The sequence below is a fragment of the Apostichopus japonicus genome, chromosome 3 (assembly GCF_037975245.1).
Source record: "Apostichopus japonicus isolate 1M-3 chromosome 3, ASM3797524v1, whole genome shotgun sequence".
Classification (NCBI taxonomy): Eukaryota; Metazoa; Echinodermata; class Holothuroidea; order Aspidochirotida; family Stichopodidae; genus Apostichopus; species Apostichopus japonicus.
This window is the reverse complement of record NC_092563.1, coordinates 23,064,238-23,087,874: the sequence shown is the minus strand read 5'-3', so window position 1 is coordinate 23,087,874 and position 23,637 is coordinate 23,064,238. Positions and strand designations below refer to the sequence as shown.

The 23,637-nt window shown below is 37.5% G+C and overlaps 2 protein-coding genes across 2 annotated transcripts; both read left to right on the top strand.

Annotated features, from left to right (window-relative positions):
• The first annotated feature begins 986 nt into the window (after positions 1-986).
• LOC139965518 (small nuclear ribonucleoprotein Sm D1-like) lies at positions 987-7,135 on the top strand. The gene is made up of 4 exons (XM_071967955.1): positions 987-1,133; positions 2,427-2,503; positions 5,590-5,781; positions 6,250-7,135. The coding sequence occupies exons 1-4, from the start codon at positions 1,120-1,122 to the stop codon at positions 6,324-6,326; spliced, it is 360 nt and encodes a 119-aa protein (XP_071824056.1). The 5' UTR covers positions 987-1,119; the 3' UTR covers positions 6,327-7,135.
• A 5,087-nt stretch (positions 7,136-12,222) lies between these two features.
• On the top strand, positions 12,223-23,611 carry LOC139965515 (snake venom 5'-nucleotidase-like). Its single transcript, XM_071967952.1, has 8 exons — positions 12,223-12,723; positions 13,759-13,972; positions 17,554-17,742; positions 18,562-18,765; positions 19,242-19,493; positions 20,756-20,914; positions 21,486-21,686; positions 22,279-23,611. Exons 1-8 carry the CDS (start codon positions 12,373-12,375, stop codon positions 22,479-22,481), a joined length of 1,773 nt encoding a protein of 590 aa, XP_071824053.1. The 5' UTR covers positions 12,223-12,372; the 3' UTR covers positions 22,482-23,611.
• Positions 23,612-23,637: the final 26 nt, after the last annotated feature.

Sequence of the window (23,637 nt, the reverse complement as noted above, 5' to 3'; positions counted from 1 at the left end):
TCCCTGCTGAATTTATTTATTCTGCTTGTTGCCAGATGCATTAACAAATTATCACCAAATTTAAAATATTTACATCATTCCCATACAAAGTTATATGAGAACGTGGTTTTGACCTCAAAACGGTCAACGATTTCGTCAATTTTCGTCAATAGATAGTAGATACAGCCTACCCATCTCTGGATATATGACGCATCGAGCAATTCATGGCACCTTCAATGAACACCGTGTGCAATTAAAGCCTGAAATTTTCATTGCTTGTCAACAAGCCCCTGTACTTAAGTTAACAATATTCGTACGTTGCTCATGGGAAGATATTCCACCCAAAGTGCCACCCCCCCCGTCCCTCACTGTATGAATTAGCAGTTTGAAAATTGCCATAAGGCTCAGATTACGCCACCCCCACCCCCTCCTGACACGTACTGGACCTCTCCTGTTCATTTAAGAAAGTACATTTAGTTATTCTTTCGCACAAAGGCCGGTAAATTTAAAATTATTATTTTGGTCCCAGGATAATAAAGCTTTTGAGGTCAATCTGTCATGAAGTCAGAACCTGGACGCAAACCACAGCGGTAACTGAAAACCCTCTGACAAAAACGATTCTCGGTGAATTCCGTACCACAAATTCCTAAACGAAAGGGCACCGTTTGTGAATTACAATTTTCAAGTTTTTAATAAAAGATACTTTAACATAACAAATAGCATATTTTTTATCTACGAAAATGGAAACGGTACTCTTTTCTTAATAAATCAAAAGGGCATTTGTAGTCAATGAAAAGGCTTTTTTCTTTTAGGTTTTCACAAAACTGGGAGGACACATGCAGCCTGCACCCTCTCTGATTTGTTCTGCATGATAAATTATAGAACTAGCACTACAAAACCTGTGATAGCGTCCTACCTCGACGTAAAAAACTACTTTCCATCGCCCCTTTTTGCTATTTTTCGGTTCGGATGGGGAGAGGATATGATGGTGCTGTTTAACTTTTCTATTTATAGATGTGTGTACTTGGTCAACGATCGAAGTAACAAAAAGTGCTATACCGCCATCTCTTCGTTACCGCGACGCTTAGATTTAGGACAACAATACCTCAAACTAATGTTGTTCAATAAGCCACTATCATCATGAAATTAGTAAGGTAAGGGATTCTGTAACTTATATGTTTTCAATTTTAAATGTTTCTTTTCGCTGTTCTATACATTCGTGAGTGATTGGATGCATATTAGCTGGGAAAATATCGAACGACTTCCTCGACTCCTTCTAGCGTCATGTTCTCAATTTGGAACAGCAGTTATCGATCAACCAATACTTTTCGTTTATTAGTATGCACGGCCCCGTTATTCACAATTTGCAAAATACCCTCAGCATAGGAAGTGGGATATCCATTACTGTCTTATTAACTCTAAGGTGCATAAAGATGTTATATGCAAGGGGTTTCAATGCTATGCTATGTTCTTTCAAACATTAATTGATGACAGACAAGGATTGTTATACTTTAGCCAAAGTCAGTCAGGCCTTTACAATACCAATTTACATGTAGGCCTAGCCTATGAAAGGCCCAACGAAGCCCCAAGACAACCCGAAGTCAGTACCATGTAACATGCCACGACCCATTGGTTGCCACACTTAAGCCCTTTGCTACTACGTTAGTGTGTTTCACATTAGGAACAGTAGTGGATGCAGTTCTAAGTAGACCTCTATGTCCACCTCTTCTTGCTGTAGTTACTTATCATGGCTGGCTATGGCTATCACAAGTACCAGGATATGGAGTGTGCAAGCTGACACACTCCATATATAATATTATAATTGACGTCTTGACTTAACCAGGATTTACCTATAACTTTTTCAAAGTGATTTGTAGGTTGAAATTTGTTTAGAAATAATTTGAATATTCAAGGCCCCTAACTCACAACATGAACACATCACAGATGCCTTGATGATGAATTGCACTTAATTTGTAACTGTAAGACTAAGTTCAGCCCAGACTCATGTGGCTTAGGGCCTTCATCTGATCACATGTAGTACATACATGGTCCCAAACTCTGAATTTTGTTCGAGTCATGCATTGTACAACATTTTCATTTCAAGACCACTCTCTTATCAAAGGTTCACTCATCGAATACTTACAGTATACATATATAAATTTAGTTAACAGTATTGTGATAAGTCCTATATTTTCCCCATCTGATTCTTCCATTATCTAAGTAATGGACTAAATCCCAGTATTGCTTTCTCCTTACTCATAAGTAATCAAAACGGTACAGGAATTGATACTATGAGGCTTACTGTCGACCTTTTCTGTGTATTGGTAATGAAGTTTGCATCAGTTAGTTTGTTACAATGAGAATTAAAATAAACCACTCTTTTGATGTATAATTGTTGACTGAAACAGATTATATGATGCACACCATGTTTTCAAATCTATTACCAGTTTCCTGATGAAACTCAGCCATGAAACGGTGACCATTGAATTGAAGAATGGAACTCAGGCACATGGTACAATTACAGGTGAGAGAACACATATGTTGCCTGATATTATTTACCATTCTGTGTACTTAACATTAAAACTTGAGGCATTGAATTGAGACATTGGAATGTCATTTAATCATACAAATTTACTTTCAATGATATCTAAATGTCCAAACTTAGAGGAATCTGTTACTGAAGTGAAGATAATATGAAGTGAAGATAATAATAAGGTGAAGATAATAAGATGGAACTTAAAAACTTGCAAAGAGCTGGTTGTGTTGACCTTGTATATATGTTTTCTATGTTATTTCCATCGCTCAGATACTAGCGCACCAGTTAATATACGATTTTGTTGCTTTTGTGTCATCACAGATATTACATTTCTCAAGCAAGTACCAAAAATCAACATTTGGTTAGTTTTTACCTACATCTCTCTAGCAAGTGGACTAGAGGATTTACCAATGTTTACAAAGGGCTGTGGCTACATAACACATTGAGAGGAAGTTGAAATTGTCAAATGGTGAATTATAAAGTCCTTTTCCATCAGATTGCAGCATGTTGGAAATATATGTGAATATAGCATAGCAGTAGAAAAGCATTGCATTGTTTAGTCAATGGAAAGCAATAGTTAATACATAATTTACTAGGGCTGTAACGGTTAAACGGTTAACCGGTTAACCGACCGAACGGCCGGATAAACGTCCGCCGTACATCGTATAAGTTTAACCGTTTTTGTAATGCTAATTACGCAGTCGCAACGGCGCGTCTTCACATCACTTTATTCCCGAAATAGACCGCAACATTTGCTTGCCGAAAATCACGTAACAATTGCAAACTTTATCACGCATCCATACAAAAGATTTTTAAGATTGGCGGTACGATTGAAGGGATTACCAAGCGGTATGCGACCCGTGAAGCGCCTATTGTTACCCCGTTCGACAACGTGGCGAGTCTGCATCTAATCCTTTCAAATTTATATTGTATTTAAGCAGTAAACGTTTCCTTTATTATGATGTAATTTAAGTTCAGTGTTCCCTCTAAGGTGCGGGATTCCATTCAACAGACTCAGTAATCCCACAAAGAAAACATTTGTCTGCTGGAAAACCCCGCATCGTTTTCTTGCATTCGCAATAAGTTTATACTCAATGCAACGTATACACTTGACTGTAAAAAAAAACTCTGAAAATCAGTAGAGAAATAACCAATTGTGTACGAAAAGTAAGTTGGTACACCTTTCAAATTTTACGAAAGATCGAGCAAAAAACTTTCGAAAAATTCACGCGAAACTGGCATATCGTGCTAAATGCAACTAATGTCATGTAAACAAGGCTCTAGTACACCCAATTATGAATAAAACGTAAGAACACATCTGGTGTTAAGCGGCGAAAAAGTATTTTCTAGAATTTCCAAAATTACGGAGAAAATAATATCCTACCATAGTTTAGTGTATAGCAAATAGCCTAACCACCTCGTCGGTTACGGATCTCACGTAACTAAAAAAACACAACTAATTGTATATTGCGAAGTTTACGTTTTCTACAAGAACATGGAAACAATATTAAGCATTTAGTTAATCATGCCAAGTGGCCTTAAACATGTGATTACAAGGTTTACTTTCATGTATCATGTGGAATAGATTGTCTTGTTCATGCGGAGGAGTCAGTTGCCTGTTTTACTTACCTAGCTGTTACGGGGATCATATATTACCTACTTTTCTTAAACGTCTAAGATAATAATTCTCATAACTTAACTGAACCTTTACTGACTGACCTTATTAATTCTAGACCATGAAACGTTCCTTGGCAACATGCCAAAAAATTGTTAACAACAGGTGTTAGACAGGGGATGAGCTCACAGTTGTTTGGCAAGGTACCTTGGAAAATGTAGCCTACCGTAGTTGTAGTATAGTGCAAGCTATTGTTAGGCAGTCTAGGAATGGGGCTTTGCCGAACGTTGATTCATAAAATCGCATGTTTTTTTAAGTTAAACTTTTTAATGATTGTAAGACAGATAGATCTCTTTTCATTTTATAACAAAATATGGCTACTCTAACTTGTCATTTCAAAATTTTCATCAGTTTCGTGACAATTTAAATTAAAAAAGTTGTCAGTATTTTGCATCCACAGCTGCGAGTATTTTATCGCCAGACGCGCCAAATTTTCCGGGGCGTTAACCCCTGGACCCCCACAAGGGGTTCCACCACATGACCCAACCGGGGGACTACCCCACGCCATTATGCTACGCGTGCTAATTGTGTTTGCTGCGCGAACTCCGGCGGGAAATTTTACAATGTTTTCCACACTTCCCCCCTACCATCTGCCTACCCCGCCACAATGCACAAATTCAATATATCTGTGACCCATTGTTGTACTTGTAATTGCGTAGGCCTAGCCCTACTACCGTACACTTCTGTAGTAATCGCTTTCTAACAACCGACTTTCCTAACCTTGGCCTAGCTGGTGAAATCCTTGTAGTCTAACACTCCATATGATCGCAAACTTCAACACACAATGCCAATATTAAGTAGGCCTAGTAATATTAGGCTTATAACTGCCATACAATGCCTGCGCTATTACAGTAGGGGCTACGCAATTAACGAAGAAATATTTGCTTCAAATATCTCTGTAACAGTTACCGATGAACTGAAAGAGAAACAAAAATCTGTTTAAAATTTCATGAAAACGCGCGATTAGTCTTTTTTAATGCAACGATCGTCAAAACTAAGCAAATACAACCAAATTCTTGACATACGCGTTACGAACACACGATACTTGCAGCGCTATTTTGAGAATGTACTTCCGCATCAAAAGTGGTGGCGCTCTTTCGGAATTATAATCTGAGCTATATAACTCTGATTTTCGGCTCTTATTTTGAGGCAACAACACGGGTTACGTTTAAACGTTAACCGTTCGGTTAATAGAAACGGTTAACCGGTTAGTGAATTAACCGGAATGACACAGCCCTATAATTTACAATCAAATAGTAATGAAATCCAAACGGTTACTTTCACTGGAGATTAGAGAGAAAATTTGTCCTGGTTGGATCTCTTATAGTATTAGATTCTGTAGAAGTACGGTTGTCACACATGAGTTGTTGTGACCATTTTGCCCTCATTGATTTTACAGGTGTCGACGTGAGCATGAACACACATTTAAGGTCGGTCAAGATGACGGTCAAGAATCGTGACCCCGTGCAGCTGGACACACTCAGTATCCGTGGCAACAACATCAGGTATTACATCCTCCCAGACAGTCTGCCCCTGGATACATTACTAGTGGATGAAACACCAAAGGCTAAAGCAAAGAAAAGAGAAGCAGGTTAGTGGTATCAAATATCTCTAAGCATCCCCCCCCCCCACACACACATCTATGTCCCCATTTACCAATATATAGCTTGATTAATAAAGTACACAAACATTAAATGTTCCTCCTGTCAATATTTCATCATTAATCTTTTCCGTGCCATGGGGTCCATCATTCACTGGATTTATAGCTATATAAGAACAGTTGATAAGGTTCTGTAATTAAGGATTTCTTGCTACCAGGTATGCTAAAGGGTATTGTAAAATAATGTATTCATCTGGATGGTTCAAATTAGTGTCTTAGACTTTTAAAAGGAGAAAAAAAAAGAACTCCATTGTGTGGTATTTAATTGCTTTACATGGAGAATAATTTTGTACTCTTCTAAGAAAAAGAATTTATTGAGCACTAAAAGAAATTACTGTCCGGTTGTTTCATTTGACAATCACATTCTAAAATTGATATTATGACCATTTTCTTCAACAGGTGGTGGACGTGGCAGAGGACGAGGCCGAGGAAGGGGTAGAGGTCGTGGCAGGGGAAGAGGTGGCCCCAGAAGATAGTCCTTGTTTTTTTTTTAATTATTATATTTTTTACCATCATTGTACATTTAACATTAGGTTTGTCATGTGAACATTGGCAAATAACTTGATGATCTGCTTGGATGAGGGATCGTGAATTCCAGTTTCACCGCCGCTAGAATCCAGCAAGAGTTGAGCTTACTCAGCAAAAATTAAAAATTTTCTTTAAGTTTAGAATGTAGTCTTAATGGTGGTCAGGTATAGCCATTGGACATAATGAAACCTTCAAAAACGTTTCCTTTTGTACTTTACTTTGGGTTGTATCTAAATTTATCCCAGTGTGTAGCTGAAGAAATAAATGAGGGTGACAATTTTAACAGCAAAAGACATCAGTCAATGTTAGCAGTGTCTTGTTTCTTTCAAGGTATCTGTGAGAGCATTATATTGTATCAAGTTACTGCCTCACACCAGATGGTGTACATTGAGGGGTTCAGTAGATGTAACACTCAGAGGAAGTGCTATGACTATTGACTAAGCCCTAAGTTAACCAAAATCCACCTCGATGCATGTAAAGCAGAGATATGATTTGTTACATGTGACCTTAATTTCTTCCCCATTAATGTAACTTAATCAGTTCTTTTTAAGTCACATTTTAAGATAATTTTAAGTTCATAGTGATACTACCATTATGATTTGCTTATTTGTCAAGTTTTTCAATTATTTTGTTTCTAAATCCATTCCCATGTAAATACATTCATTGGTGTTTTAGAAACAATGTTTTCTCGTTTTTGCAAACACCAGCCATTGTTAACATGACAGAACTGATTTAAGAAAGAAAAAAGTTTCTATAAGTGAATTTCTTTGTTTTATGTTTACTTGTTTATACCCCATCATCCATGCTACCATTGATCTTCTGTGAATACTAACCTTGTGTAGGATATCCAAAGCATTGCTTCCTACTCACAAACTATGAGGGATCAGTTTATTCTTGTCATTCAATTTTATAGTTAAAGTGATATTCTGGTGGCAGAAAGTGTAACACTTCTATTGAAGAAGGAAATATTACACACGTAAGCTTGGTTCATACACTAGTAAAGGGCGATTGATCAAACTATATCAGTCTTTGTAATTCTGCTGCGAAATTTATTAATACTTTACTGCTATATCGAGTTGATTACTGTTGCATCAACAATCACTCTGCCGTTGCTAGCTGCTGTGTCACACAATCATCAAATTTGAAAACTTCATACCCTTGTAATATCGAGTGGTAAAACAGGATTCCCCTGTGCTTTAAGAGAAAAATTCCAGTTATATTTTGTTAATCAATTTATAGTTTCTTTATACTTCCTAGAATATGAAAACCTAATTGATAGACTTAATTTAATCCTATCCACGAATGCGATTGATAACTATATTAAGAGCGTAGACGGTCAATTTGATAATAAGTTTATTTTGACCCACATTTGATAATTCCTCCAGCGGCCACCCCACCCCGTATCATCTTCCGCCACCATTGTGGGCAAAAGTGCTTATGAACTCATTTCTACGGTAACCACATAGGCCGATGCAATAACGAAACAGGTATCAGATCGAATGAATGAGCAGAGCGCCCTCTGTTTGACGCGTCAAAGCTCCGTCAACAAGATTCTATCAACGAGAAGCAATCTGTTGAACCAGGAACCAACCTGTTAGAAATCAGTCTGCAAATAAAAAGAAAATAAGAGCAAAGAGAAAGAACCAACAAAATAGAGAGGGACATAGCAATGAGTAAATGTGATAAATGACATATATACTGTTGCCCTAAGTTCTGCATTTAATTTGGAACGATATAGTTGCATTCTGCAAATATTGTAAAAAGAAAGTACAAGGAGGAATGAAAAATGTTTGTTTTTATTAGCATTCATAAAAAATACTTAAAACCTTGCTAAAATAGGATGCATTGAAGATATGCATTCTGATATTGAATATATTCGCCTACAGTAAATACAGAACTTTCGGATACATTGTGATTTCGCCCTTTCCTATGAAAATCGATGTGTATATCTTTGTTATAAAGTCACCCTTTAATACATACAACCCAAAGGAAGTAAACCTAAGCTCCTTTTAGAAAACAATGAAGACAATGCAGAATTCGAACATTTATCGTAAATGTTCTAATTAATAAACCTTGGCAAATAGTTGAAATAACCATCTTGATGAAGGTTTTACTTATATTTAGCTATTTTTGTGAGACACATTACTGTAAGTTGTTACGAGACAATATATGCTGGATGAAAACATTGGGGAACTTTTCTTAGAAAGTATCATTATGTTCCCCTTCTCGGCCTTTTGGCTAAGATCATGTGTAGTGTCTTTTCCCTTTCGAGGGGAATCGTGATACACACCTGACGATCATCACACAGTCTCGATGCAAGGGGACTGGGCTGAGAGCGGATCAGTCGTTCGGTTGTTTGGTTTTTCGTGCCCAGGTTCTTTCCTGGTGACTTTTCGTAAAAAGTGTCACGTGGGGGGGGGGTGGGCATTATGTTCCCCTTCTGGGGGAAACGTGATACAAATCTGACAATAATCACACAGTCTTGATACAATGGAAGCGGATCAGTCGGTTCGTTGTTTTGTGCCTATATGGTTATTTCCTGGGTGACATTTCTTAAAATCGAAAACAATGGCTTTTCGACCTTTTTCTTAGATCATGTGTAGAATCTGTTTCTACGGGAATCTGCCCAATTTGCCCAAAACGTATAGCAAATAATTCAAATCACCATCTTGATTAAGGTTTTACTAATGTTATGCATTTTTGTGGTACCCAATTCAGTACCCTGTGTGCGAAGAAGTTCGTGTACTGATTCAGCTGGACTAAGCCCAGCTCCTGCAGAATTTGGATAAGTTTTAAATTTTGGGGCATCGAAAACTAGGTCGGATCTATAGAAGTCACTAGGAAAGGAGTGAGGGAATGTGGACAAGACGAGAACCTATCTTTCACTGTTTTTTTTTTAAATTTATTTTTCTATTAATTTTAGTCTTTAGTAGAAAATTTCTAATTTGATGGAATTCCCTTCTTAGTTTTCTTATAGCCTTGATTAAATTGAGGATTTCATTAGGAAGGGACCAGTTACTGTTAACGCTCTTTTGAGAGGTCAGTTTTTGTTATAGTTATCTAAGATCATTTTGCAAAGGCTATGACACATTGTATCGATTTGTTCAAATGAGGTAATATGGAAATTATCTGTTGGGAGGTTATTATTTTTATTATCGTTTTCGACATCCTGATTGAATTTAACCCGATCGGTATTTTTGGGGAGAGCGGGAGTAGTTCTTAGTGCTGATTGTGGTGGATATTTTACATTTACAGAAGAGAATATGGTGACCACTATAGTCAATATTGTCGATAATGTAAAAGTTATGAAGATTTTTTTCGACTACTATTGTTTTAATGATGATTAAGTCAATGAGTTCTCGATTACCGGTTGTCGGGTCAGTACGGGTTTTGGTTCCCATATTAAGACTATGGAGGTTGTTATTGTCCATTAAATTGAGGAAATCCTGACCATTGGAGTGGTTTTATCACAGCCTTTGTGAGTATGATGGACATTGAGGTCATATAATAGAATAGTATTTCGATTTGCACCTAAGTATGGTTGGACTGAAGATAGTATGATTGGGGGATTGTAGTAGGAGATACATTTATGTTATTATTATTAGTACCAAAAATACGAATTTCAGTCCCCTGCATGTGTACTTCAGTCTCCTGCATGTGTACTTCAGTCCCCTGCATGTGTACTTCAGTCCCTTGTGTACTTCAGTCCCCCCACACCAGGGGGCCTTAGACAGCAGTCCTACGTGACGTTACTGGACTGGTCGCCTTTTCTTTTTGCTGTGTCCAGTACAGTAACGTCACGTAGCTTGCAGCCTAAAGAAAGTGCACATCCGGCGGATACTTAGATGGATGCCCGTTTGATTTATTCACTGAACCTGTAATGTCAATAGTATGCTTAGGCAGGTGGGTGTTAACTTGTCACTGCCCCTCCCCTGTGTCCCGGGCCCTGTGAGGCCGCATTACCTTTATTCTCTCGTTTTTTTGTATTTATAGGAGAGGGGGGGGGGGGATAAAGTGATCAATAAATGTAGTGTCACCACTGCTCCACTGTGGATATTGCCGTTATTCCATAATTTGTTCACTCAAATAAGGGTCGGACTAAGCATATAACCTGGAACGTGCAGGGCCCTACATTTCGCTGCTTTGAACAAACTGATCATTATTCTACTGTTACTAATGACGTAGTGTGACACACTGATTAAAAACTCTTCTCGGGAAATAGACCCAGCCGAAGCTGCGGCCCACGGTGGAGTCGGGGCCGTAAACAATCTAGGCGCACCTACTACCTCCACGTTGGCCGTTTTCGTATAATTCTCTTATTAGAGACTAATTCTTATCAGTTAGGCACCCCTCCTACCCCCCACCCTCCAAAGCCGCGCTCCCTTCGACACACCATAAACGATTTCCAAGGACCAGTAGCCTACACTCCGGGCACTGCTCTTTAAACAGAATAACCAATATCAAACAGTGACATATAGGTAATAAAGTCACAAAATGGACGCGCAGGCGCCATTCGGTCCATCATCCGATTATCGTATTCGTTATACAGTAAGTACTGTGTAAACTGATGAAGTAGATCAACAGTAATATGTGTAAAAATATCTTAACGTGTGTTCTAATTCACCACAGCAGGTACTGTGAAACTGTTTTCTGTGCTCTCATGTATAGGGTCACACAAGTTTGTTTTATTTTAACTCTGGGAATATTTGTTCAATTTCAACTCAAGGGACCTCCATAAAATGTTGATTTGTTTTCTTCTTCAGAAGCTACAACATCCGACCCTCACCGGTACGATGGAATATATATAGGCTATTATAACTTATGTCCTCATTGACAAATTCGTACTCTTTTCCTTCGATTTTACACGTTGCCACATTTTGTGCAATAACCCAACCCTGTATTCATATTATTAAAAGCAAAAATTGTTAGCTACGACAACACACATGATAAAACTATAGATGCCACCATCTGCATACTTACATAGTTACATAGTACTATCGTTTGGTTACTTAACAATAAAAACCTAGCAATGTCGTATCATTGACAAAAACAAAAGTTAAACTCAGACGCCAACATCTGCAACTTGCATATTTACATTGCAAGATGTCTTAACTTAACAACTTAGAAACTAAATATATTTTCCGGGCCAAATATAGATTTGCATATTTGAAAGAGTAGGCCAAAAAGTAAACTTTGGAGACATCACTTATGGAATTTATGGGATCTTTGAGTGAATGTAGGGACCAAACTCATGGACCCATTGTATTGTTTTTTTTTGGGGGGGGGGGGGGTGTAACCAAGGGGATAGGTAAAAAACTTTCTGAGGTCAAAGGTCATGCACATAGGAGTTAGAGATGTATTTCATCAGTTGACTCGAAGGTTATTTAAGGTATGAGAGGGTTATGAGTTGTTTCTCATGACCATACATGCAGTTCTGTGAAGAAAACATAACATCGCTCCATTAAAATATGAAAAAGTGCCCTACTTTCATCCCCCATTAAATACAAGATACAATATAGAGATAATTAGTTGATGAAGATTAGTCCTTACCTACAGCTTCAAGGTGCTGTGTTCGGTAATACGTCTCTTGTTTTGAAATGGGGGGGGGGGGGGTACAGACCTGACTAGAGGGGTGCCAGGGGGAAGGGCCACAACCCGAGTCAATTTATATCATGGGAATACGTCATTACAAATAAACATGTTAATATTTCTTCAGCGTGATTTATCGATAATAGTGCGTCAAATACCCAAGTTATTAACTTCAACCTTGCCATTAGGATGGCAACAGTTCTCTTCCTTAAGTTTTTCGTACTAAGCCACGCTGATGTGAATCATTAACACTTTAACTAACACTACGACAGACGTGAACATATAGGCCTACTTGCTTTCAGCCTCGCTTATAAAAACAATACAATGGTAATGATTAGCGTATGTAGCAGTCATTCATCGGGCTAAATCTATCGATAAAACTATATATAGTTCTATATACCTAACATGGAATTCATCCGTTCTGCTAGTTTCCTTTGCAGCTTATTTCTAGTATCTTTTGTAACTATTAGTGAAGCTAACTTTAATTTAACCATTTTACATACAAACGATGAACACAGTCGTTTTGATGAATTCGGACCCGGTGATTTTGACAAATGTACTCAAGAATATCAAGAAAGCGGTGAATGTTACGGAGGTATAGCCAGACGAATATCAGCTATTAAAGAAATCCGAAAGGAAACAGGAAATGTGATCCTCCTGGACGCAGGGGACAGATTTCAGGGGACAGCTTGGTACAACTATTATCGTGGATCACAGACGGCGTTGTTCATGAACAATATGAGTTACGATGCAATCGTAAGTTTGTGCTTTGTTTCATTAGAATATTAGGGTGCCATAACATGGTTGTGTGTGGGGGCGGGTGGGATTCGGAGGGGGGGGGGGTGAGTGAGGGGTAGAAATATGTGATTGTAAGAGATAATAACTGGTAACTGCTTATATAGTACAGACTAGTGCAAATGATGTCGTTATATTGCTTGATTGTATAAAATGATTGTATTTGAAGCCTTGGGGATGGGAGGGTGTGAGGGGGGGGTAGCAAAGAGTAATTAAATTGGTCATAATGGATATGAGATTAAAGATGTGTCAATGTTACCCAGAATGTTTGTAACAGACGCATTTATATCGTAATCAATAGAAGACTTTTACCTCACTGATTCGTCCATTGAATGACTGCTTTGACAAGGGAGAGAGGGATGGGGGGGGGTGGGGGGTAGTTGTGGTGGGCGTGATTAAAAACCTACATATTAGAGAGCAGATTAGATAGTATTTCAACATTTCAAACAGTAAAACTTGGCGGGAGGGCGGTTCAGAGGTGGGTTGTGAGGAGGGGGGGGGGGGGGGTTGGCGGGGGAGTCCAGTAAATGTGTTTATATTACGCTACAATTCCGCAATTTGTGAACACGGCACTCGTGAGACGTTTCAACGCATGTAGGTCATTAATATAGTCATATTTGGCAACTTTTTTAGAGGACGTTAAGAAATGAATTTACTTTAGATTCTTCCAGTTATTTGCTAGTATTTTAAATAATGATTAAAAAAATAATATCAAATCCAAGAATTAAAGATTTCACCAAATGAAAACAAAGAAGCCCACATAGGTTGCATTATGCTTCACTGTTATTGAAATATGATAATCATCAATTTCACAACTGTACAGTGACCAACCCCTACCCCTACCCACCACATCCTTTAACTACCATCTCTCAGCAAAGATTTGGGGACGTAATCAGCCAATCGGTTTGTCGACAGCTGTTAACCACTTTGTAATTTATAAATTAAATAAACTTGTAATCAATTGATTACGTCTATACGTTTCTTGCCCCAACACAGGGTATTGGTACCCATGACTTTGATGTTGATGTTGAAGGCCTAGCGAGCTTTTTGGAATCTCTGACGTTTCCTGCACTTGGCTGTAATATCGACGCGACAAATGAACCGCTACTCGATAACCTGATCCCGTGTAGCACCGTCCTCAACATCAGCGGTGAATTGGTAGGGATCGTAGGATATACACACCCAGCAAATAAAGAATATTCCAGAACAGGTAAATTGCATAATAGTTTTACATTCATTGTTGTGGCAACAAAAGGTAAAGAACGGGAGAGAAAGGGTCCGACAATCCACCCAAATGTGGACTGAAAATAAAACCATTACCCTTATTTAACTCAACGTACACAATATCAATTGCTTTAGCGGGCACTAAATCCAACATTTTCGTCCCGCCTTAAACCCGTGTGGATATTGTACGCCTCCAACCCCCCGCCCCTCCGCCCCTCCGCCCCTCTGCCTCTCTATTGTTAGAGGAGAGAAGACCTCACAATAGAGCTTGCGCTTGTATGAAACAGTGAGAGGGTGGGGAGTACTATGCTAAATGTTCACCTCTCCCAGCTCAAAATCTAGACTGTTACGATTTGTAAATTTGTAAACGCCACGATAATCTAAGCCATCAGCTATAGTCAAAATGGAGGGTAGGATAATGTCAGTTGACTCCATCTATACCTGTTTGCTCTAGAGGTCTTGGAAAGTGACGAATTTAGTGTGTTCAAGTCAATGGAGCAATTGATTGTGATAGGACACCTATAGTGCAGTATGACAAGACGAAGATAATACTATATAGGCCTATACACGATATTAGACAAAGGTATCACGAAGAGATAGATCATGGCGTTATCTTTGTCTAATTGAAAACTTCCAAGAAGGTTGAGAATTTACTCTTAAGTTATATGTTTGTGGAGACTTTAAACTTTTCATAGGCCAGCTGGCTAACATGTGAAGCAAAATTTCTGATACAATCGTTACCAGAATGAATTGAAAGGTATACTAGTTTTTGTGTGCATAAACTCATCAATATTTACCGTATATACAGTCCGTCCTGATCATGCATTGTTATGTAAATAAGTTTAACGGAATTCAATGGATCATGTTTGCAAGACACTGATAAAAGATTACTTCCATCAACATGTCAGATACAGTATCAAAGGTTAAAGTCTCAATACGTGTTTGGCGATGAATTCGGACTAACTTCCGAAGCAGATTTAATGTTTTTTTTTATATTCTAAATGCTACTTTTTAAGAAAAAGTCACCCAGGAAAGAACCTGGGCACGAAAACCAAACTACCAAACGACTGATCCGCTCTTAGCCCCAGTCCCCTTGCATCGGGACTGTGACTGTGTATATTCTAAATGCACTCTGACCGGTGGATTTAATTAAAAAAAAAGCTGTTGCAATCGCCCATATCAACATGTTAATCATTACACAAATGTAACTTATACTCGTACCGTCCACTTTTTTTTACCCAATTCCACCGAGGAAACTTCTGAAAACACCTCTTTATTCATTGCAATGGAAAGAAATAACACAATTTCGCAGGGCTACATCGGTAAGACCAAAATAAAGATACCATTCAAGAGAAGAAACCTAACACTGGCTATAGCCACGAAATTGAAATTAGTCCTAAAGGCCTAAGCCGCCTAACTTGGTCGTAAACAAAACAGAGAGATTTGATTGGCGCATGATCTGTTGGGCGGGGCATGCAAATTTTGAGTTTGTAGTTTGTAGAATCCACGGACTAATTTTATTCAAAATGTTTACCGAAAGATAACTCCATAAAAATAATGAATATTGATATGAAAATTGCATAGAACAGTGTTATTTTCACTGAGCTTTTAGGGCAGTAAGCTGGAAAGGTCGAAGTTAAAATTTGGCAAACACACATTGAGACATTAAGCATGTATGTACTTGATATATCATTGAGGAGTTATAGGTTTAGCTGCAGCTATCTGTGTTACGTAACTATTATCAGGAAGGGGAAGGGGGGTGGAGGGGTGGCTGGGTGGCTGAGACGATGATTGTGAACTGACGTATACTATTTTGGCATTTTGGCTTACAGCATGTGTAGTATCTGTTCCTTTTTGCAACGAGCCTCGTGATACACATTTTTACGTCACATCGTCACAATCATATGAGTGGAATGGGACTGAGGGTGGATCAGTTAAGTCGTTTGGTTTTCATTCTAGTTTGAATTTATTCTTGAATTTCTGTTTTTTATAAATCGAAAGTCCCACGAAATGTCAACTTAATGAATAAACATCGTTTTAAACTTCTGATTTCGACTGTTTTTCTCAAAATTTCGATTTTCACCAAAATGTCAACTGTTTGTATCAAATTTCGACTTATATTGGTATCTTAATTTCAACTTTCAACTCTTATCTCAAATTTCTTATTTCTGTTTTAAATGTCTTTTATCGATTTAAACAGTCGAATTGGGTACGAGCTAGTGGAAATTTCGACATCTCATTTCGAACTTTCCACTACAGTGTTAAAGTATATAACTTATACATGAAATTATATAAGTTAAAAAATATGACATGTAAAATTTTCCGTCACAAGGAGGGGGAGCGGGCGAGCCTTTCACAACTACATGAGCCTTCCACTGAGTATGGCATAATATAATCACATGGGTGAAGGTCCTTTTTGAATTGCCACCCCCCTACAGACTCGTCCCCCGGAATTTCAGCAGATTTGATATAATTTAGTAATTACTTTACTTATACACAAAAAAAACCCCAGCGGTTTGACCTTTCTGAAACCTTATCTATATTTATATCTTGCCTAAGATTTTATTTATTGTTCAAAGGATAGAGTAAATGTTTGTTTGATTTAAAAGTAAACATATGATGATAGATAGATATCTACCTGGCAGGACTGAAAGTTATACCACAGGTTGGCACATATAATAACCAATATACTGAAATAAATATATGGTATCTTAGATCGTTGTTATGCCATCGTTAAATATCAAATTTGAGATAGACTTCCATCCAGTGTACAGTTGCCATATAGTATAGTATTGTATAGTATAGTACCGGTATAGTATAGTATTGTATAGTATAGTACCGGTATAGTATAGTATAGTATAGTACCGGTATAGTATAGTATAGTATAGTATATTAAAGTATATATCTAGTAAAGGACACATATTTTGATATTGCCGTGTATAATATCATAATTCATATCGATTTCAGAAGATGAAGTCTAAGCATGGTTGGCCTTTTATTAATCACCTCGTTGCAGATTTACACACTAATTTCGTCACATATTATGACCGTTTACAGATTGGAAGTTATCCCTACAAATGGCAGTTTACAAAAATAAAAAATAAAAACAAATACAATATGAATGTAAGCTAAATTTCAATGCTTTTATATTAAAATTGGCTAAAACTTCTCTTCTTGTGTGATGAAATCTTCCCGTCTATTCCGAGACATTTAAGAGGCAGGGAAATGAAAATAATCAGTGACGTATAGAACTGTGTTGGAGGTGGCAGTAAATATTGTTTGAGGATGAGTGGTAATATTTTGAATTCTTTGCATATAGTTGTAGAATTAATAATGCCCGTTTTGGCTTTAGAGCTATAAGACAAAACATATATGTTGAGTAAAGGTTGTAGGTGTAGTTTACTTATAAATGACTAATTATTGCTTTGTGGAGAGTGGAAGGGTGAGGGGAGGGGGGGGGGGCGGTGAGGGGTCGAGAAGGATATGCAGTTGTAAGCTTGAAACAACTTCTTAGTTTGTTGCAGGTTATTTTCAAACCTTAACATTTCTCATAACCTTTGACCTCAGGTAATTTAGAGATTGCACCAGTGATAGAGTCCCTGCAAGAAGAGGTTGATCGTTTGACCAACCAGCAAGGGGTTACCAAGATCATAGCAGTTGGACATGCTGGTATATCCATCGACCAAGAAATAGCGCAGCAGGTTGAAGGAGTAGATGTAGTAGTTGGTGGAAGAACAAATACATTTCTATACACTGGTGAGAGTAGTAATATTTCCTTGTATATACGTGCAAATGAAGGCAGTAACCATTGACAACGCAAACTGTTTTCAAGTTACGTATAGCAACAATATCTGATCGCAGAAACTAACTTGTGTAGAAGTATAACCATGGACTCCATTAGATTGCACTGGGCATCAACTTAAAATGAAGTTGTTCATTACTTTTATGTTGTGTTCATTGAGCACTATAGATGCAAGAATGTTTGCAGACAATGATGGCAATCAAATCACAGGAAATTTGGAAACGCACCATTGACTACTTTTAGCATGAAAATCTTTGCAACGGAAGTGTTGTTAACCTTGTACTTTGCGGTTAATTGTTATAATTTATTTGGTTAAAAAAAATTCAATCATCTGTACAAAGGAATGGAAGAAATTTTGGTTCTTTTGAGAAGTTGTGGTTTTGAGACCAATTCCAATTTGGTATATCATCTCGCTTGGAAGATTTCTTATTTTTGCAGTTTGCTCTTGAAGTGTCCAGAATGATCACTCATGGGAGGAGTCAATGCAGTCTTACACATTTAGCCACAAGTACTATGAATATATTCTTGTTCAAATCAATTTCCAAGTGAAGCCAGTGCTTTGATTGGTTGCTGCTCTACGTCACATGGTAGATTATTTGGCATAAGAACCTTACTGTGGAGACTTGAACTAAAGGTCAAAATAACCTTATTTGTTCTGGTACCCTGTATGCATCTATGTATTAATTGATTATTAAGTTACCGTATATAGTTCGTATATTTGTTTGTGTAAAAGCCAGTACCTTTTCATCGCATAAACACTTTTCTCTCCACAGGGGAGCCTCCTTCTTCGGAGGTGCCATATGGTGATTACCCGATAGTGGTGACTCCTGACAGTAATCCAGAAGGGAAGGTACTCGTTGTGTCCGCCTACAGGTTCGGTAAATATCTGGGAAGACTTGACGTAGAATTTGACGATCAAGGACAAGTTCAGTCATACAATGGAAATCCGTTACTATTGGGGAACCACATTGAGAAAGGTAACGTGATTCAGTTCAGACTATGAGTGGTTGATTTTGCGTGACGTAAATAGCTACTTAACGTAACCTTCAAAAGTCCGGTGCCTGGAGGAGCCCGGGAGAAGGTATTCGGCCCACCTTATTCAAGTATTCTTCATTTTCTGTGGTATATTATGAAAATGAGAACAAAGTATTATTTATCGCATATATTTACCATGTCCCCTATATTAATCCGGGCCCTGGGCTGTGCCCTACTGATCCACCTCTCCTCAGGTATGTTTGAAACTAAGGGATAGTTGTATTTCCAGGTAACGTTCAGTAACTTAACAATGTTATACTTTGATGGCGATGCTGGAAAACAGAATCAGAGAATAAAACATTAATAGACGTCTGTAAACACGTCTGACGCGGTTGTGGCAATTTTACGGGCTTCTTTTTATATCGTATTTGCTGTAAAACCTGTTAAATTTCACTAACCTCATTCTATTGTTTTACAGATGTCGGAGCGTTAGAGACACTTAATAACTTTCGAGGTCCAGTTGATGAGCTGATGGCCAGTAATTTAGCCTACTCAATGGTCACTCTGGACGGATCCATTAACACTTGCGGACGAGGGGAATGTAATATGGGTATTCATTTTGCAGAGGCTATGCTGAACTATCAACTTAGTAACGAATCATTCCCTGGATGGACCCAGGCATCCATCGCACTTTATAATGCTGACAGCTTTAGAATTTCTTTACCACAGGGTAAGTCTGACGGGGAGTTGGGGAGTGTGGAAGCATGGAGGGGAACCATTGGGATGTGGGGAGTGGAACTATATATTTTCATATCGTTCGACTTGCGTGAATCTAGTAGGATGGAATTTAGTAGTAGCATTGAAACGTAATGAAAGGCTTATCTGGTGGTGGTGGTGTGGGCGCGGGGGTGGGGGGGGGGGCGGAGACACAAACTCGGCGAAGCGCACTTTCTAACTACAGTTTTCTCAAAGAAGGGAACTTTTAAGTGCTTTTTTTACGTCAAAATAAGAAAGGGTACAGCCTAACCTAGTTTTTATCAATGAAAAGTGGGGCATTTATTAATTTGAGTTTATCACAAAACTTGGATGAGGCCTGGGAAAATGACGAATTTAGTGTGTAAGTTAATGGAGCAATTAACTGTGGTACGACAACTGTAAGTTTCCTTAGAGATACGTTGTACTAGTTTATATATTATTTTATAGATACGTTATACTAGTACTAGTTTATATATTATTTTATATAGAGAAATACGTTACACTAGTACGAGTTTATACATTATTTTATATAGAGATAAGTTACACAAGTTAATATATCATTTTATATAGAGATACGTTATACTACTTTTAAATATTATTTTATATAGAGATAAGTTATATTGGTTTATATATTATTTTATATAGAGATAAGTTATATTGGTTTATAATTTATTTTATATAGAGATACGTTATACTAGTTAATATATTATTTTATATAGAGGTACGTTATACTAATACTAGTTTATATATTATTTCATATTGAGATACGTAATACTAGTACTAGTTTATATATGATTTTATATAGAGATACGTTGTACTATAGTACTAGTTTATATATTTCTTTTATATAGAGATATACGTTATGTTAGTAGTTTATATAATATTTTAGATAGAGATAAGTTATACCATACTTTATATATTATTTTACATAGAGATAAGTTATACTAGTTAATATATTATTTTATATAGAGATACGTTATACTAATACTAGTATATATATTATTTCATATTGAGATACGTAATACTAGTACTAGTTTATAAATGATTTTATATAGAGATACGTCATACTAGTACTAGTTTATATATTATTTTATATAGAGATACGTTATAACATACTTTATATATTATTTTGAGATTAGTTATACTAGTTAATATATTATTTTATATAGAGATGAGTTATACTAGTTAATATATTATTTTATATAGAGATATTTTATATATTATTTTATATATTAGGTTACGTGACGTATCAGGATGTACTGGATGTGATACCATATGGTGATACCATTGACGTCATAGAACTAAGAGGAGCTGACGTCATTCTGGTACTCGAAGTATCCGTGACTAATCTGGAAGTGGATGGAGAACCAAGCGGCGGATTTTTACAGACAGCAGGTACGAGCACACCATTTACCCCAGTCACTCAATAGGTGAGGGGGCAGGGCGGGAGATGGAATTGGGGCTCGAGTAACTCTCAATTTAAGAAATCGTGACTGGTTTAACAATCATAACTTGTTTCCCGTTGTTTCCTTATGGAAATCAGAGAAGCTATTTCTTTGCAAAGGGATTTTTCAAGATAATTTTAACGAGCCGCCAACTTAATTTTGTAGCATAGTTTTTATATTGTTACCGTCAGTGTGCAATTACACCATGTATACGTTGCTTGGCGAGAGGGGTGCTCCCGGGGAGGGGAAAACGAGGGAAGATATGTTTAAAGTGGTATAGTCTTACTTTGCATGACCAAAGAACTTAATTAGTTGGTACGCGGTCATCATTCATCCATGTTCGGTATTTCAAGATAATTATCTTTTACCTGTCTACTTGGTCGTTATATGTTACTTCTGTGATTAGTAAATGTTTCGAAAAATGTCAAAACTGTACTGTTTTCAAAACTGTATTATTTTCATGAATAAAGATAATTAAAATGAAAAAAAAGCTGTAAGATTAATTTTGAAATTTCCAAAAGGTATTCGGATTATTTACGACTTGACGAAACCAGCAGGCGAGAGAGTCGTAAGTGTGAAAGTGCTGTGTACAGCTTGCGATATACCGCGGTATGAACCCATCGACCACGACATGATTTATAAAATAGTCACCAATAACTACATCGCGACAGGTGGGGCTGGATATGGAATTATTCCGGACATGCTAATCAGTCGCGTAAAAGGTAAGTATCCCATAATAACCGCCCCTCCCCCTCCACCATCATCCCACACCCTATCACCACCCTTACTGCAGTGCATTCATCTTATGTTTTAGTTTGTCTGCAATTTATGTGAGTAATTTCAAAACGAAGGAAATACTGTGATTTTTAAGAAGGCCTCACGCCCTTCCACGCCAACTAAATTGAGCCAAAATATAACGAGAAAAAAAGATGAAAGGTAATAACATGAAAAATAAATAAATAATAATAGTCGACAAGTTATTTCGCACTTTGAAATATTGTATTTAACATTTGTCAAACGTCCATTACAAACGTAGATCTTTGGGACTCTCAGCTTTGCTAACTATTGCTAGGGGTGAGGTGAGTGAAAGAGGGTGTGGGGGGGGGTGGGGATCGATGAGAACAGGGTGACAAGGACGGATCATGCATACAATAATCTTATCCATTTACCAACTAAAATGATGTTTTCCAGTTCTATTGTTTGAACCCTAATTTACTGGTTACTCGACTCCAAGGAAACCACGCATATAGCACAATATTGGAGGCTGGGTAGTCAGAATTATTTTCTTACCCTTCCTTTCATGACATATTTCAGGAGCTGATGATGTTGATGTCTGGTCAGACTACTTCAGGAGTAACTCACCTGTCTGGACTGCTGTAGAGGAGAGGGTCACCTTCCAAGAAGACTCGAAGTGTAATAACGGGGGACAATACAAACTTAATTGGGTTGTCTCTGTGTTCTGCAGTGCGTTGTGGATTGGATTAACGCATAGGTTCAAAGCTTTGATTGATATATAGGAATATAACATCAATAGGGTATGAAGGACTTGATGGCTGAGGGAAGAGGTGGGTGGAGGGGGATGGTCTGATCACAATGTGGGCACCTTTGACTATGTACCTCCCAGATAACCAACAACGTATTAGTGTTCAAACGAATATGCTAAAACAGAAAATACCGATTATTGTTTTCATAATCGGGCCGATTTCGATTATTTGATGAAGAGAAAATATCCCGTTTATACGAAATCAGCAATAAAGTATGTGATAGAAACAATTATTGTTGTGCTTTTCATCTCCTTCCCCGTTCTTTCATTGTACTTTATGTAAAAAAAGGGCTCTTATGTATCCTTTTGTATGTACCAAATCTCCTCTGGGGTTTTGCGGAAGGAAGAAAATAGTTTTTTTTTTTACAGATATCCAAAATACGAAAATATGACATCCTACTAAGTACGCACTGTGCTAAGCGAAATTCGTATAAGGTCCAAACTTTAATTGATAAATGGGAATATGCAATAACATCAATGGTATGAAGGAATTGCAGGCTGGAGGTAGGTGGTAAGGGAACGGTCTGATCAAAATGTGCGCGCCTTTGATATTGTATCTCCCAGACAACCAACAGTGTTCAAACTTTAATTGATATACAGGAATATGCAATAACATCAATGGGGTATGAAGGACTTGAGGGCTGAGGGGAATACATGTGTGGATTAAAGTGTGCGCCTTTGATTATGTACCCCGCAGATACAACAAGATACAACAAGTGCCCTACCTTCACTCCTTTGTGTATTTTTTTGGGCAGAACTTGTTGCTGCAACAAACCTTACAGTGACATACCAACTGTAAAAAGAGACAGCTGTTATATAATCAATTCTACGAGACAGCTCTTAATGTATATAATCAATTCTAATGTTCAAAAAGAGTGAATTGATTATTCACTAAACACATATGTAGCTGCTTTGTATTCAACAAAGACTTTCAGAACCAGCTGTAACCAAAATGACACTATATGAATTGTATTTGGTGTAAACAATTATATTTGATTGTGTGAAATCTGTATCTCGGCTTGTCAAGGTCGACAGTGAACTATTTTCTGGTACATTTGTGTAATTTGTAAATCAGAGCTAAAACCATGACCCCTCTCACCTCCCCCCCCCCAAAAAAAACAACAAAACAA

Bases quoted from the DNA above. Each gene is read 5' to 3' on its own strand.
- LOC139965518 (XM_071967955.1), top strand. The intron at 2,504-5,589 runs GTGAGAGAACAC...TTGATTTTACAG, and splicing joins GGCACATGGTACAATTACAG to GTGTCGACGTGAGCATGAAC. The intron at 5,782-6,249 runs GTTAGTGGTATC...TTTCTTCAACAG, and splicing joins AGCAAAGAAAAGAGAAGCAG to GTGGTGGACGTGGCAGAGGA.
- LOC139965515 (XM_071967952.1), top strand. From the start codon at position 12,373: ATGGAATTCATCCGTTCTGCTAGTTTCCTTTGCAGCTTATTTCTAGTA. The intron at 20,915-21,485 runs GTACGAGCACAC...AATTTCCAAAAG, and splicing joins CGGATTTTTACAGACAGCAG to GTATTCGGATTATTTACGAC. The intron at 21,687-22,278 runs GTAAGTATCCCA...GACATATTTCAG, and splicing joins GCTAATCAGTCGCGTAAAAG to GAGCTGATGATGTTGATGTC.